This window comes from Glossina fuscipes, unplaced genomic scaffold, assembly GCF_014805625.2.
Source record: "Glossina fuscipes isolate IAEA_lab_2018 unplaced genomic scaffold, Yale_Gfus_2 3, whole genome shotgun sequence".
Lineage (NCBI taxonomy): Eukaryota > Metazoa > Arthropoda > Insecta > Diptera > Glossinidae > Glossina > Glossina fuscipes.
Genome location: NW_023998417.1, coordinates 15391843 through 15408298, shown reverse-complemented (window position 1 = coordinate 15408298; position 16456 = coordinate 15391843). Strand labels below are relative to the sequence as shown.

Sequence of the window (16456 nt, the reverse complement as noted above, 5' to 3'; positions counted from 1 at the left end):
TACATTGAACGGCAAGGGAGTATATCTTTCTTCTGTTTTGATATAAAATCGATTGCCAAAGTGATGAAAAACTTCAAAGCACTTTGCATGGTAGCGAAAAAATTAAAGATCTCCGATCTTACAGATCGTTGAGTAAAATTCTTCGGTTTTTTTTTAAAATAATTTTTTCAACACTTACAAATATTTACTGACAGTCAGTCATTCAAATTATTATAACATAACCAAAAATATTAAACAATTTTCCACTCACACTGCTTCCGTTTCTAATATAATTTCGTCCATATATATTTTTTTTCATCATTTTAATATTTTTTCAAATGGAAATTGTGAAAATTGTATTCATCTCTCGACCCGTAAGCACCTGATAAACTAAACGAGATGACGGATGAAGTCAGGTAAGTCGATGAGTAAAAGAAAAGAATAAAATTATTGCTAAATGGAATCAAAATACCACCAATGCACCAAACATGCAGTAATTAGCAGAATCTCATGCGGCGGAAAAACTAAATCTGGTTATTAATATGTTACTCAAGCACTTCCTTAAACTTGCTAATCATTCGCCAATTGTCTTCTATGTTCAGGGCGCCTGATACGCCTAAACCTTATGATGACGAATGGGAAATTAATTCAGAAGCAGCCGTGTCTATACATCAAGCATATAAGGCATTTGGCAAAAAAAAACATCCTGTTATTGTTTTAAACAACCTAACTATGACAGTAACAAAGGGTACAATGTGAGTAAATTCTATGCCAATATTTCCTGATTCTATCAAACTTCAACATAGCACTCACGAAAGAACATATTTAATTCTCACAATATTCTCGCAAACCTTATCGCCTCTTCAATTCCATAAGTGAACACCTTAGCTACTAAAAACTAGTGCACATTTTCGCATAGCGAAAAATAATTTTGCCTTTGAAGGACATTTACAGGCATATTAACATTTTTATATGTCAATAAAAGTAGACGTCGAAGCGCTTTTAATCGTTCACAATTTTTTAGAATAATATTTACACACACAATTTTCGCGCCCGCCATATCGAATAGAAGATGTAGTCGCTGACCAGTATTGAATTGGATCATAAATGAAACTTTTTAACTAAGAAATACATAAATAATATATAATTTTTTTCTGATCCCAAACACTTTTATTAAAACCAGAAATTAACGAAATTTGTTAACTTGACTTTGCAGTTACGGTCTTCTTGGTGCGTCCGGTTGTGGAAAAACTACTTTGCTATCATGTATTGTTGGACGGCGGCGTCTCGACTCGGGAGAAATTTATGTATTGGGTGGTGTACCAGGAAGCCGTCGGTCTGGTGTGCCTGGTAAACGCGTTGGTTATATGCCACAGGAAACCGCTTTATATGACGGATTTACCATTAAAGAAACTTTATTGTACTTCGGATGGATTTTCGGCATGAAGAGGAAAACGATTGAAGAACGTTTAGAAGCTTTATTGAAGTTCTTGGACTTGCCCTCGGGGAAACGTTCAGTCAAACATCTTAGTGGCGGCCAACAAAGGCGGGTATCGTTCGCTGTTGCCCTTTTGCATGATCCAGAGTTATTGATTTTAGATGAACCCACAGTAGGAGTGGATCCTTTGCTAAGACAGAATATATGGAATCATCTAACGGCTATAACAAAAACTAGCCATCAAACAATTATCATTACAACTCATTACATAGAGGAGGCAAGACAAGCGCATATGGTAATATTGCAAATTTTTTGTATATTTCTTGCCATAATTGTGATGAATTTGCAAATCAGATTGGTCTGATGCGTTCTGGTCGTTTATTAGCTGAAGATTCACCTGATGCATTATTATCCGCTTACAAGTGCAAAAACCTAGAAGAAGTTTTTCTAAAGTTATCACGTCTTCAGTCGATAAAAATTCTTATGGCGCAACAGGAATTCAGGTATCTTCTCTCACATTGACTTTCTCCCAGTTCCTCATGTTTATAATATTTCAAAATTATTATTATTTCAAGTTATGCAACGATAAAAGAGAGTTATTATAAATCACTCTCCTAATACATCCCCCTTTTTAGGCAGTATTAATTGCTCCTAAATAATACAAGAGCTATACGATTGTCAATTTATTAGTTTTCCCGAAACATCAACCGTTGCAACGATGTCTGATTCGCCAAAAAGAAATCTGAATATAAATGAAACAATCCTATGTTATTTTATCAAAATTGCAAATCAGAAGAGCTTTAATAGAGAGAAGAAACTTCTCTGCAGCCGATTCTTAAGTGCTTCGAAGGTTGGGCCAAATTGATTGGGAAGAATTCTATAATTTCCAAAAACTTTCTTCCATTGAAAACTTGAAATACTCGAAAACAAACAGAGAATTTCGCATAGTGGCGTTTTCTCATAAATTTTCGAAGAAGATTAATTCTTAAGTGTAAACCAATTATCTCATTGGACTTGTAATTCATGGATTTATATTGCTCGTTAGTCCGTTTCATGCCTTAGCTAACCTATTTTATATATATTATATCCGCGATTGTTTTATCAACGCGTACTCATAAATATAAATGACATGCAATTAATCGCCTTCTTGTTTTTTTGCATTCCAGTGAAATGAGTAAACCTGAATCCAGTCGAAAATTTCGGAAAACCCGTTCCAAATCCTTAGGCAAAGAACAATTACAAGCATCATCTGGATCTATCTATTCGGTTCGTTGTACAAGTTTTGCTTACTAATTAAATTTTGCATAGAGTACCGTAGATATTGTTATCTTAAAAGCAGTTATAGTGAACATGTAGGATAGAAGCACGCAATTCTGTTCAGATAACACAGAAATTAGGAATTTTTCGCGTTAAAGTACAGAATAAGAAGAAACCCTCGCTGTCACCTTTCCTACTTCTTTAACTTCGCTACAAAACCGTTTGTAAACGTTCAATGGTTAAGAAAAGGTGATCAAATTGCTGAGTCATAAAAATTCTTACATTTGAATGAGTCCTGGCATCGCAGTACTAGACATATAGTAGACATATCGCGACTCTTTAACCCTGATTAATCTCAATATAAATAATTCGCATTTATTTTTACCTGTTAATCTGGGAAAGAGAAGAACTCTATGTCGTCGTTATTCGTCGTATTCATAGCGAACCAAAGCGAGAAAAGAGAAAAATGAAATTGAGTGAAAGAAAAAGTAGCAACAATTTTAAATCAACGTAAGCCGTTAAACCAACCCATGGTCCTACTTTCAACTATATTACCGAGCAGTATCACCAAGATTTGCGATGAAATTTATTTAGTGAATGTTTTCATAAAAAATGAAACAACACGCCCACAGTACAACATCAAATATCAAACTGGTAACTCAACAACGTATTCTAAATGTGATAATGATGAAGAATATATACATATATTTACATATATATATATATATATATATATATAAACCTTTTACCTGCGCTGGAGGTTTCTTCTGAAGCTTGCACTCATCCTTCGCGGGTGGATATACACAAAATTAAGGGTCAATTATAGTGAAAATTGATAAAAAAGCTTGATGTATCCCGATAACTTTATATCCAGGGTGAAATTTGGTAAAAACAGTTTTTTCTATTACTTTGAATTGTTGGAAATTATGTTCCACGACTAGCTCTTAGATATGTAAATTTTTCGATTTTATTCACTTGAATTTCAGCATATATTTACATATTTGTAACATTGTATATAACCTATGTATTTTATATTAGGTGTTGCAAGAATTTTACGACCCACCGCGCCGTAGTAAACGTCTAAAAAAAAACACGACCGTTAAAGAAAAATCTGAGAAAGTAAGAGAAGCCATATATTTTACCGAAGCGGTTCAATATAATGTTATTTACATGCGATCGTAGGTTAACTCATTTAACAAATTGCGGGCCTTAATACTTAAGAATTTATTGCACATGTGGCGGAGTCCAGGTCAATTATTTTTCATGGTCCTTTTACCGGTTTTTCAAGTGATACTCTTTTGCTTGGCTATAGGACACAATCCGCGTGACTTAAATGTGGCTATCGTGAATGAAGAAGCAGATATGCGCGACACGGTGATATTAATTTTGCAAAATCCGTAAACATTTTCTGAGATATGTATTAATTTGTTAGAAAGTTTGCGATTGGGATGATGGCTGTCGCTTCACTAAATTAGGCTGCCGTTACTTAAGTCATCTGAATACAACTGTAATTAAATTATTTTATACAGATTTGGAAGAAGCAAAACATGAAGTAGTCACAGGCCGCGCTTGGGGCGCTATATACATTAGGAAAGAATTTACTGAAGCATTTAAGACGAGATCACTTATCGGTATTTATTTTAAATTCATTTTTCGAACTGTTATATGCAATGTTCTGCTTTTCCTGTCGAAGGACATTTGGCTGATGATGAAATTCTTGAAAAATCGGAAATTCAAGTTTGGCTAGATATGTCTAATCAGCAAGTTGGTCTTATGCTGTATCGCGACATACAACTGGCGTTCCGCAATTTTGCTGTGCTTCTTCTCGAACAATGCGGTCAGAACCCTAAACATGGAGATTTGCCAATAAGATTTGAAGAACCCATTTATGGGAGTATGGCGCCCACATTTACAGACTTTGTAGCACCAGGTGTTATAGTGACGTAAGTTGAAATTTGTAAGCCTATCGACGAATCGATGCAATTATTAACGAATTTTATAGTGTTGTGTTCTTCTTGGCTGTTGCATTGACGTCATCGGCTTTAATCGTTGAACGTGTTGAGGTGAGAGAATTTTCGTAATTTGGTTTCTTAAATTTACGACGGGTGTCCTCTATATTTGTATACGCCACGTTTTTTACCTTCAAGCTTCATTATTAACTTGAAGCAGTTGACTCGCTTTAGCGGTTCTCATTTTTCCTCTAGTATATCCGTACGACCTCCAACCGCTGTCTGCTTTAAAATATTTCATATCGCCTGCCACCAATCAAAGGGCCGATATTTTGCTTTGATTATTTAAAAAGTGGAAGTTGGAGATAGGGAGGAGGTTAAATCATTTTGTCGCGCTTGCGTTATGAATTTAAATTAAATATTCCTTGACATAGGTTATCTCTTTACTCTTTCTTTATCAATTTCTCCTCTACAGGGTCTATATGATCGATCCTTAGTGGCTGGCGTAACAGTTTTTGAAATTTTGCTTTCCCATATCATTACTCAACTTATGGTGATGTGTCTTCAAACGGCGTTGGTGTTAGTGTTTATGTTTAATATTTTTGGACTTGAAAGTAAAGGCAGTTTAATAATTTTAACGGCTTTAACTTTGCTGCAAGGCTTATGCGGCATGTGTTTTGGTTTTTCTATATCTGCCGTATGCGATTTGGAACGTACTGCCGTACAAGTGGCATTGGGTTCATTTTATCCTATATTGCTTTTATCGGGAGTAATGTGGCCTCTCGAGGGAATGGTGACGCCATTGAGGTAAATGTTATATATCTAGCGTACACAATTTCGATCATAATATGATCCTATTTTTTGCAGGATGATTGCGTACGGCTTACCCTTAACTTTGGCTACAGCAGCAATGCGTTCCGTATTAACGCGGGGTTGGGGTATTACTGTAATGGATGTGTATTTGGGGTTTGCGAGTACTTTCTTGTGGATTTTCATTTTCCTTATAATCACTATAATCACAATGCGCTCCAGACAACTTTAAATGTTCTTCTTTTAGTACCCAGTTCCATTTAGAAAACCAATGTCTGCGCATTCATTGTATTGTCTCCATTTCTTCCATAAGGAAGAATATTGAAAAAACCCAAATAAAGTCCCAGGAATTTAGCGTGAAAGTATTTTATTTTTTGCTACCCAAATATTATAATATGTATGCCACGTAAGTAGATTTTTTAACTAATAATTTACATGCGCGATAAATTTATTGTGCTCTTAACTGATAAAATAGTGCTTAAAATTAAGAAGTTTGAGAATGTTATTCTAAAAAGGAAGAAGTCGTCATTATTGCTTTCTGACGACGTAATTGCTTAAAGGAGTAAATAACTAAAAACCCTGACATGCAGTATAGACGCAGTGGCATTTTACGCTAGCTCAATAACTTTACTGTCATAACTTTACTTAACTTTACTTCAGTTACTCTTTAGTGGCCGTATGGCCTTAAATAAAATGCTTTACGAACTTTATATTTGGTTTAAGCTTTATCGAAAATTTTCCCATTTTCTTTCGCTGCCTTTAACAATCAAAAGCTCTCTGCGAAACTAAACAGGCATGTGGTTTCTGGTTTGGAATATATTACGTTCAAGTGGACGAGTTATGTGAACTAGAACCTAAATGTCTTTCTTCGAATTGTTTCATACCCGTTTCATTCCGTTTAAGCAAAACCAGTGTCGATATCTTAACGTACGTTGCGCAATGTATGGTAAATAAAAATGGCAATGGCAAGGAAAATAAACGAGAAAACAAAAACAAACAGAAGAATAAAGAACTTTTGCAATAAAATAAATAAATTCGGGGAAATTTTTACAAACTTTCAACTACTGTAATAGATTTAATGCTTAATGCATTAGTTCCAATAACCTGTGATGGATAAGGCGAATATTGTAAATACCTTTACAGAAATTATTGACCAGTTGAGAAATACCGAATGCAGGTGAGTGTTGGACTATTGTTTTTTTGGCTGCGAACTCGCTCTCATTTATTTCAATTTGTAAAGTGTTTATATCGAATGGATAAAAAGATAAAGAAATATTGTTATTGCAAAAATTCCAAAATAGGATTTGAGCTTGTGGAATTGAATGTAGCTCCATTTTATAAGCGACTTAGTGTGGGTAAGCAGAGTGAGTCTTGGGTTCGTTAGCTACCGGCTTGACCTGTTTGGCTTGCTATGTGTCGCTTCGAAATGGATTATGGCCAATATGTTGATTTTTATCGTATTATTGGAGCAGTTTTTTTTTTATCTTTATAGCTATGAATTACAATTCGGTTCAAAGACAAAGCTTAGGCAAGTGTATGATTACGAAATCCGTTCCATCACGATTAATTAAAACGAATATATTTATTCAACATAAGCACTTTACAGATTCAATATTATCTTACAAAATTAAAATTGCTGTTCAATTAAAGCCAAGAGGAGAAAATTGCTTGCTTCCAACGCATTGCCGAATTTATCACTGCACCGGCAATGGCTACTCAGCTCAATTATGCTACTTATATAAGTAAGGCCACCAATGTATTGCTATTGTTTTGTGAAGATTTGGATTCGATAATTCGTATGAGTGCTGAAGAGAATTTAAACAAAATATTTCGAGTGCTGGAGCGAACGCGGGTTAATCGCATCTTAATGGATTTATATGGCGAAATTAAAAGAAATGGCAACCAAAGGTAATATAATTTATATCTAACTTTAATCATTTTTCTCTTAAATTAATATTGCCATTATTCAAATTCAGATCCTTGCGTATATGTTTAAAAATATTTGCATATTACGCGCAAAATATACGGGAACATCATATACGATGGTATGCTCAAAATTTATTGCTTTGCATGCAAGTTATAGCTAAACGCAAGGAAACTCAACTTCAAGAAACTCTTAGCGAATTTGTGGTTAAATTTGGCAAATATGTTCAGCAGGGTCTCACAGACAGTGAAACATGTAAATTGTTCGAGGTAATGCTTGGCTATTTGAATTTTGAATTTGTAACAATTGGGATAAATTTTAGATTTTCATATTTAACGTAAGCTCTGATTGCCCCGTTAAGAGAAGATCGTCTGCCCAAAATTGCATCAATTTAATAGAACATGCTCGAAATAAGAAATTAATGGGCGAATACGCTTTAAACAAAATAATGGGTATTGTTTTTAAAATAATATTCGCTAGAAAAATGTATCGAAAGCATTTTTTACAGATTTACTTTTAACTGATCAACAAAACACTACAATTATTGGTGCTTTAGGTTTTTTACGACAACTCATTCCAACAATTGTGCGGACATTTGCTGATGAGCGCTGGAACGACAGTGATAGTTCTCATTCATTCTCAAAATCTTCAGAGAATCTGAATTCGGGAGAGTTCTATCAAATTCTTGAAATCTATGATTATTGCCTGTATCTGGTTAGATCCAGCTCAACACAAAATCATACTATCATTAACGCATCACTTGAGGTTATTAATGCTGTACTTCAGTGTACGAACGGTTCAACAAGCAATGATAACAGTCAGCAGAAAAATATTGGAGTGCTGCTTAAACATATAATTGTTGATAAAAGCCTACAACATGCTGTTGTTTTGAAGAAACCGAACACCTTAAAAAATCAAATATTAAATTTATATAATTCAGAAGAAGAAAATTGCTCCTCAAGCTTTAACTCGCCAGCTAGAGCTTCGTTCCATGCAACTATTTCGGGGGATAGTCCAAAAGATCGAACAAAAGGTAAGCCGCTAAATATGAGCCGCTTTATATATTCATATTCGTTGTTTTGCTAAAGTAGAAATTATAAGCAAATAAATTTCCTAATCCTTTTTGTACAGGAATTAAATTATCATATTTATCTGTAATTATCTGCTTTTAAGAGAAAAAAATATCATGGCAAAATTGCTACACACATGAATTTTTTGAACAGAAAAACGCTGGCATTATCTCCTACACGAGGGAAGCCAAAAGAGTTAGTTAGCCCGGGGTCACCCGGGTTTCGGTGCATTAATTGACAGGGAAATTTAGTATTTTTCAAATGCCGCTTAAAAACAATGCGTAACTGCTTGCAAAAATTGCTTAAATTTCTGTTTTCTTGCTGTGTTATCAAAAGTAGACAACATATATATATATATACAACGCTCGGCGTAACAAAATAAACGGAGCTAATGATCTTTGCCTTTGATGTCTGCTGACGATCTTGTTGTATACGAATGGGTAAATGGTGTTTGGTAAATTGCAATATCTTCCAGTTAGAGTTCGCTGAGGATTGTTTATAATGGGATACCCACGAAATGCCGTCAAGGAGATCTATACAGTTCTTTAGTCACTGACAGACGTTTCTGCTAAACGTTAGCGTGTAAAGATCATTCGTTATACTTTGTGTGCGATTTCGCTCATTGCAAACTTATCGAGATTGCTAACGATATTATTATTATTATATATAATTGAGATTGACGTCATTCATTTTTGAGCAGTCTCGTTTTCGTTACATTTGTCAGCTTTCCCTTGGGTCGGTTTAAATTCAAATGATACGATTTGAGCTGTATTTCACTCAAGCGTTTTCTGATCTCATATAGCCATGCGCTATCTTTTGATGTTGCTTAGTTATGCACATCCTGTTTTCGTAACCCGAGATAATTTTGCAATTAATCTAAAATTTCAAAAGCGTAGCAATATTCAAATTAAAATTGCTTTTAATTTTAAGACGTTTATCGGAATGCATTAAATGAAGAAAGAAAATTAAGAAAGAACTAGTCTAGTTTATTTTTTCCAAATAAATATGAAAATCAAATAGGTAGCGCGATGCGGGTTTCAAGCGACATTGCATGGCGAACAGAAACGTGTAAGCAACAACAACAGGAGGAGCACGAACCAGAGAGGGAGGGACAACTACCTCATAAAAGACACACTGCACGTAGTGTTAGTGAATGTGTCGACATAGATTATGTAGATGAGGAAGCACAAGACGATGATGACGATTTTACAACTTTGTCTGAAATAAATGAAACGCAACAACATACGCATTCATCGTTGGCAAATATGGATTTAACCACAACTACTAACTCCACTGCATTGTCGTTAGATTCTACAATTGACGACAATAGCAACGACGCTATTTCCGGGCATTGCGACGAAAGGACGTACTCACGAAGTTTGCTTGTCAACTTTTCTGATGAAAAGTCAAATCAATTGTGCAACATCGACACGGATTCTGTCAATAGCATTGAATTTAAAGCAAATATCTCAAGAGGCTTAGTTGTTGAAGGAATTAATCAGGCTGTTGCTGCCGACGACGGATATGTTAATGAACGTAATAAAAGAAAGAATGACAGCATTATATTGTCTGCAAATAAATCAAGTAGCAGTAATAGCAGCACTGATGCGTTTCAAACTTTCTTTAACAACATCAATGCAGGTAAATAAGAAACGAAATTACAAATGTGTACTTCAGTCTGACTTACTGACGTGATATGAAAACCTAATTTTGTTTTTATCGTCAATTCGCAAGGGATCAGAAATAATTTTTAATTAGTTGCAGAAAACAAAATAGAATCAACAGATATGTTCGTTTATTTTTTCTTCGGTTATTAATTTAATTTTCGTTTTTTATCTCTAACGAAGCACAAGGGTAACTATTTTCATATTCGTACTTGAAGACTTAGTGTTAAACTGACAGTTTAATCCTGAGATACTGTACACAAATGCACAAAAGTAAAATGCAAAGGCATTCGTTTTCTACGCAGCATCTCCGCCAAATGTAGGACCATTAAAGTAGATCTAATAAATGAGTTATGTATATATATCTACATATCTCTTTTATGAGACTGCCAAAAATATATGTGTGAAAATATTTGTACACGAGTATCAATCAATAATAGTTAGGTTAGACGTTTTCCAAATATATTCTTCTTTTTAATATCTTGTAGGCTAATGTAGTTAAAATTGCTTTCCCATTAACTATCTGTTAAATTTACGCACATGTATTTTTTGCTATAATTATTAGCTCCATTACGATTAATACACTTGTTAACATAGCTTCTAAATATTATTTCAAGTTGATGTTATTTATTTTTTCCTTTTGCTTTTTTCCAGCTTCTGAGTCTGTTTCAAAATTGTTTCGTCATTCATCGAAACTTCGATCGCCTACAGCAACAGATACGGCATCGCTTACTTCTACTGCCACCAGTGATAGTAAACGCTTGGAGTCCGATATCGAAGTAATTGATGTGTCTTCGCCTGATACAAGCAAAACATTTCCGACACCGTCAACCGCTATATTGGATGGATTTGACAGTAACGAAGTTTCATACAATAAAGCTAAGGACTTTGAAAGCTATAAAGAATTTCCAATGGAAAGCACTCCTTTAAAGAGATCAATTAGTAAGTAGAGTAGACTTTACAACATTTTTAGAATTTACCATAGCGGACATGTCGTCATATTTTTCTGGCAAAATATTTTTAATCGGGTTATTACTTTTCGTGAAACAATAACTGTTTTTTTTTTTTTTTTGGATTTGAAAGAGACAAAGGTTGGTATCGATTTGTAGGTACGTTCTGTTCGCAACATTTAGAAGGGATCTTCAGAGCCTCATAAAGGTTATATATTCCTGATCAGTACGAAATTCTGAATCAATCTCAAAAGACTACATCCATAGTAGAAGAAGTGCGAACACCGCGGTTATGCACAAGTTTAGCTATCTCCATTGCGCAAACAAACCCTTTTAAATTTATTTAATGAGGAAATATTTTGAAACAAGCCCGCGTAGACTAGCTTTTTTCATTCGAAAAATCTAATAAAACTAGTTGTACTTCGCAAGAGCCTTTCATTTTGAAATGAAGCTAATTTAACTCGAAAATCGAAGTTGAACTTTTTCGGGACTAAGAGGTTTATTGGTTAGAAGAATTCCGAAAGCCAACGTTCATCGTTTTAATAATCTCATAAAAATGTTTCTTTAATAATCACTTTTAAATAATTGTTAACAGCTTCATTTTGCATTCGGAATTGTTTTATCATAGGGAATCCATTTCTCGCAAATGATTCATCGTTTAAAGATTCATCAAGCTGCATTGAACCACAATTGCCAGTGGATATTGGATCTATGTACGTCCAATCATTGATCTTTTATACAGCTCGTTTAATATCGGCTCGTTTCTTGTTAACGGGCTCATTGTACAGTAGGCGCAACGATTCCAATGTCAGAGTTTCAATCAAAAGTATAAGTCTAAATGTCTTATCCCAATGCGTGCGTCTAAATCCGGAAATACTACAAATACCTTTAAAATTTATGTCTTCGGAAATAATTACTTGCGTTACAAAGACATCCGAAGACAACGATCGCTGTGGCATGTCGAATATAGAACAAGGTTGTGAACACTTAAGTGCTTCTGATAGTGGCGGCAATACCTTGGACGGGACTGATTTCGTAAGAAGATCTTCATTTTCATCGCAGTTAAACGTTTTAAAGACGGAAGCGGAAGAAGTGACGTTGCTAGAAATTAAAGACGACCATTTCGGTAAAAGTTCAAATGATTTTAATTTTAACCCAGTGATAGCGAAAAGTGCCGATCCTGTTTTATTTAAATCTTCTAAGGAAGTCTACGATGAACGAAAAAGTTTGGAGAGCAAAAAAAAAATATTAAGTACGTCCCATATTGACGATTTAGATGAATTCTCAAATGTGGATAAGGACACGATTCCTATAATACTCCCGCCGAAGCCTCCAAAAAGAGTGAAGTCCTTAAGAAAATCTAAAATTATAGAAAATGCAAGGGAAAGGGAATTTCCAGACAATATTAAGTGGAAAGCAGATGGCACACAATGCTTATCGGATATGCTATATTTATATAATCATCACGATCCTATTTTAAGGGCAGGCATTCAAAATATTATCGGAAATTATTTACTTTCCAATCAAGTTGGGCTTGTTGTGGACATGAAAATCAATTTACAGTATCTGTTAGCTATTTTGTGCGCGGTAAGTGGAAACAATTTTCAGTCTTGTATAAGATGTTGCTTTTAAGCTAATTATACCGTGAAAATGTTTACGTCTATAAGATGAATTAAGAAAGGCAAATTTGTGGCGACATTTGAGCAAACCCAGTTGGCCTAGACAGCCTAGTTTTCAAATAATTGTGCTAAGACATCGTTGCGTTGAAAGTATCAACTTGTTTGGAGGATCTATTTAATCGCTTGGTACTACTACATTATGATCAGCCAGAAATATATAATATAATAGTAATATAACAACTTTGGAAATAGGAAATTAATGAAATCAAAAATGGGAAAACACTATACTTCTGTGGCCGAATCTGTTATACCCACCACTTTTATATTGAAATAGAAAAATAACTCATATTTTTGTTTGTGGAAAGAGAAATGCGTTAACTTTATCTTGTAGTGTGGGCGTGTCCTTTGACCGGTTTGGCCGTAGGCATTCTCAGTGTTCATTCTACATTTGAAGCCTATATCATCATTTCTGCGTCTAGAAGCGTGTTAAATTCAATATTTTATGTCAGCCATGCCTACTACAGCTTGATGCAAATTTTTTGATGATACAATAATAAATTTATATTCGCCTTCACGCGAATACACAAAATCTCAAACCATTACGTAAACAGTGTAAATTATATTCGTAATTGCATGTGTTTTGTACTCTTGCCGGAACCCTACAAATTGTACGAAGAAATATTTGCTTTCAAGTTTAGATTAATATCCGCCAAGGACTGTAGATATATTTTGTTGGCCGGTTTTGAGAGTGACTGTGGGCGTTAATCGCCGCCTTTCAATGATATTCAAGTTCTTGTTCTCTACTTTTGCGATCATAACCATTTCAAAGGCTGATGATAGATAAACCTGAAGCAGGGTATGTCCAAATTGTTCAAGCCTTTTATTACCCAATGTGCATTAAATTCCGAGACAATATAAATTCTGTATATTTTTAAATTCCCTATCATACAAGAGCAACGCACATTAGATGTACTTTCACGTTCATACGCATCTACCAATTTAGTGCGTGAGGAGCGAAACACATATATATGTGCCGATTTCTCTGCACATATATAGATATAGTTTTATAAATTTTTTTTATTGCCTTTATGTTGCCATTTTATTTATTTGGCCAGGGCCTGGAAGACGAAATACATACTGTGGTTGTACAAGCCTTGAATACATTCGATAAAATATTTCCGTATGTAATGTCTAAATACTCAAAATCACCATCACGTCAGTGCAATAGACAACAAAGCAAGGAAGATGGGCAGAAACCAAACAAAAATGTGGGATGTCAAGAAAACTCAAAAACGAAACCGACGGCAGGAGAAGATTACCACTGCAGTTGCTGCTGTTACTGTTTCTCAAGTGTATCAGATGCAGACATGACGTTGCCCGACTTTTTTCAAGAGTCGAGCGAAAAAAATATTTTCAGACATTTCGCAGATAATGATGAAGTTATATCAATGCTGTTGAAAGCTTTCCAATTGCAGTCGAAATTCAACTGTAGCATCAATAGCAGTTGTGCACAATTGTCTTCGGCAATTGAAACTGAAATGTTAGTCAATGAAAAAAGAACAACGACTGCTGGAGTCAGTATTGGAGATACTGGAGCTGATTATAGTACTAGCCAGAAAAATAATGCCGAAGAACTTAAATCGCAGCAACAAAAAGCACCAACATCGTCTTTTGTTCATTGCCGTTCCCGTTTATTTTTCATATCACCGAAATTGTTGTTAATCAAACTTCGTCTATGTCATAACAACAAGTATTGGTTGGTCCAAACTAAATACGCTGAAGTTATTTCGAATTTAAATTTTTCTGCTATGCACACCTATAATGAAAGCTGCTACAATAGCTTTAGGGATGATTTCGACAATGCGGATTATATTTGCTCTTTAAAGGTTAGTAATTTGCTTCTTTCTTCACTGCAGCCGCTATATACACATAATTACTTTACTGCTCCATCATGCAGAAGACGAAAATTCACCACTTTTGTAATTCAGAGAAAAGAATGAAAAATCCTTTTAAAACATTTTTGTGCTGCATTCATATTCGTTCGCCTGTTTGTTTGCTCAATAGTTAGTTTTATGAGTGACACAAAACTAAAAACAGAAACACTCGCCTAAAGAGCTAAAGGCAAAAAAAAAAAAAAGTGATCTAAATATTCTTGTTAATGTTAATCTCAAGCAAACCAAGGTAGTAATAAAAGTTTAATGCAAGAGAGGACTGCGCTATGGGAGGCAGAGAGAAGAGAATCGAGCAAGAAGACTAAGAAATTAGGACTAAAACTTGAGTAGAAAATCGCCTTGTTTTATTCGCCTATTCGAATAACGAAATTCTTATCGCCTTTAGTAAGAAAATCGTCTTCAAGCATGGAAATGTCGTAGTTAAGCATGAGGGGCGAGCAGCGCCTTTACGTATAACAATTTGTCCACGTACTGTGTAGATGCTTCGAGCAGTATTTGCAGGACTTCGCCTTCAACCCAAAGTGAAAGCACTGATCTTTGGCTCGCAGGGACTTTACGATTCTTACATTTAGACGGCTAGGACCATAGAAGATAGATTAGAATACGTCTCTTAGCAACAAGCGTTTTGTGTTACACATAAATACCAGTGTCAAAAGCCATCTAAAGACTCCTGAGTGAACTACCTAATAGTTAGTACCGATCATGTAATAACACTTTTATTTGCAAATGAAGCTTGTGCATGTGTTTGTGCAAACGCAATAATTTCCATGTTCAATGTATTTCTTTGGATAGTTACAGAATTTCGTCCATTTAATTTTACTTAGCAACGAACCAAAAACTGTTTATGTAAATAGAGTTGTGCTCATGTTTATTGGCGTTTTGTGCCTTCAAGCATGCATGCACTGATGGTATTTTGAGAATAAATGCATATATAAGTGCATGTAGGGTAGAAATTGAAGTAAAAGTAAATATGTGTATTAAAAAAAAAAAAAAAGAACAAAAAATAATCAAAACAAAAAAAAAAAAAATCCAATAAATACAATTTATTGAGTGTTGCGTATATTGAGTGAAATGTATGTGAGTTTGTGTTTGTTTTTATTTGTTGATTTGCTTTTAAAATTCTCATTTCGCAAAACTTTTTGAATATTTGCAAATAGAAAAAAATCAGTGAAAGAGCATAGCAATGATTATCTAAGAACATGCACCGACATACTCGTCGTCTGTACACTCATGCATATGTACATTTGCAGAGTTTAGTTTAGACTGTTTCCGTTGATTTCTTTATGGTCTTTTCTCATTTTTATTTAGAATTCATTTATGGATGAACTTTTGCAATTGATTGGCGACGATGATGTTCGTGTCAGAGAACAGGCCGCCAAATGTCTATGTCATTTCATCGTGCAAAATGCCAAACAAGATAGATTACACAACGTTATTAATAGCCAGAGCGACCATAGTAATATTCCCTGTACTACTACTACTGCTACTGCGACTACTACTACTACTACTACTATATTTGCTTACAATATCAACTTTCAGCTTCTGGCAAATTTCTTTGACTATAGTATATTTAATGATATGGCACCGTCTTTACGATATATATTTGATAATAATTTGATGTTTACGAAACCAACAACAACAACGGTAATTAGCCACAACTCTATGGAAAACCATCTACACAGAGAATACATTGAAGGAATTTTATCTACAATTCTTTATCGCATGACTAATAAATTAATGTCTCTTCAAGATAAGAATGCTCAGGTAACTAACTATTTTCCACATGTAGATTACACATATGACTTTAAGAAGCATTTCATAAATATTTACCAAATCTGCATCTC

At 34.6% G+C, this 16456-nt stretch overlaps 2 protein-coding genes across 4 annotated transcripts in view; both read left to right on the top strand.

The window, feature by feature from the left end:
- The first annotated feature begins 696 nt into the window (after window positions 1-696).
- Window positions 697-5665, top strand: LOC119634597 (ABC transporter G family member 20-like). The gene is made up of 11 exons (XM_038028846.1): window positions 697-734; window positions 1196-1712; window positions 1772-1920; window positions 2584-2683; window positions 3713-3793; window positions 3857-4048; window positions 4107-4305; window positions 4368-4617; window positions 4677-4737; window positions 5099-5430; window positions 5491-5665. Exons 1-11 carry the CDS (start codon window positions 712-714, stop codon window positions 5663-5665), a joined length of 2079 nt encoding a protein of 692 aa, XP_037884774.1. The 5' UTR covers window positions 697-711.
- An 877-nt stretch (window positions 5666-6542) lies between these two features.
- The window catches only part of LOC119634383, a 32285-nt gene continuing 22371 nt past the window's right edge, over window positions 6543-16456 (top strand). For 2 of the 3 annotated variants that reach the window (XM_038028488.1, XM_038028486.1), the window contains exons 1-10: window positions 6543-6610; window positions 7084-7341; window positions 7410-7626; window positions 7680-7809; window positions 7866-8390; window positions 9448-10068; window positions 10746-11033; window positions 11670-12628; window positions 13776-14546; window positions 15921-16376. In XM_038028488.1, coding sequence (XP_037884416.1) covers window positions 6543-6610; window positions 7084-7341; window positions 7410-7626; window positions 7680-7809; window positions 7866-8390; window positions 9448-10068; window positions 10746-11033; window positions 11670-12628; window positions 13776-14546; window positions 15921-16376 — 4293 coding nt within the window. Of the gene's footprint in view, window positions 6611-7083; window positions 7342-7409; window positions 7627-7679; window positions 7810-7865; window positions 8391-9447; window positions 10069-10745; window positions 11034-11669; window positions 12629-13775; window positions 14547-15920; window positions 16377-16456 lie in introns of those variants that run through there. The other variant, XM_038028489.1, reaches the window with a different exon arrangement.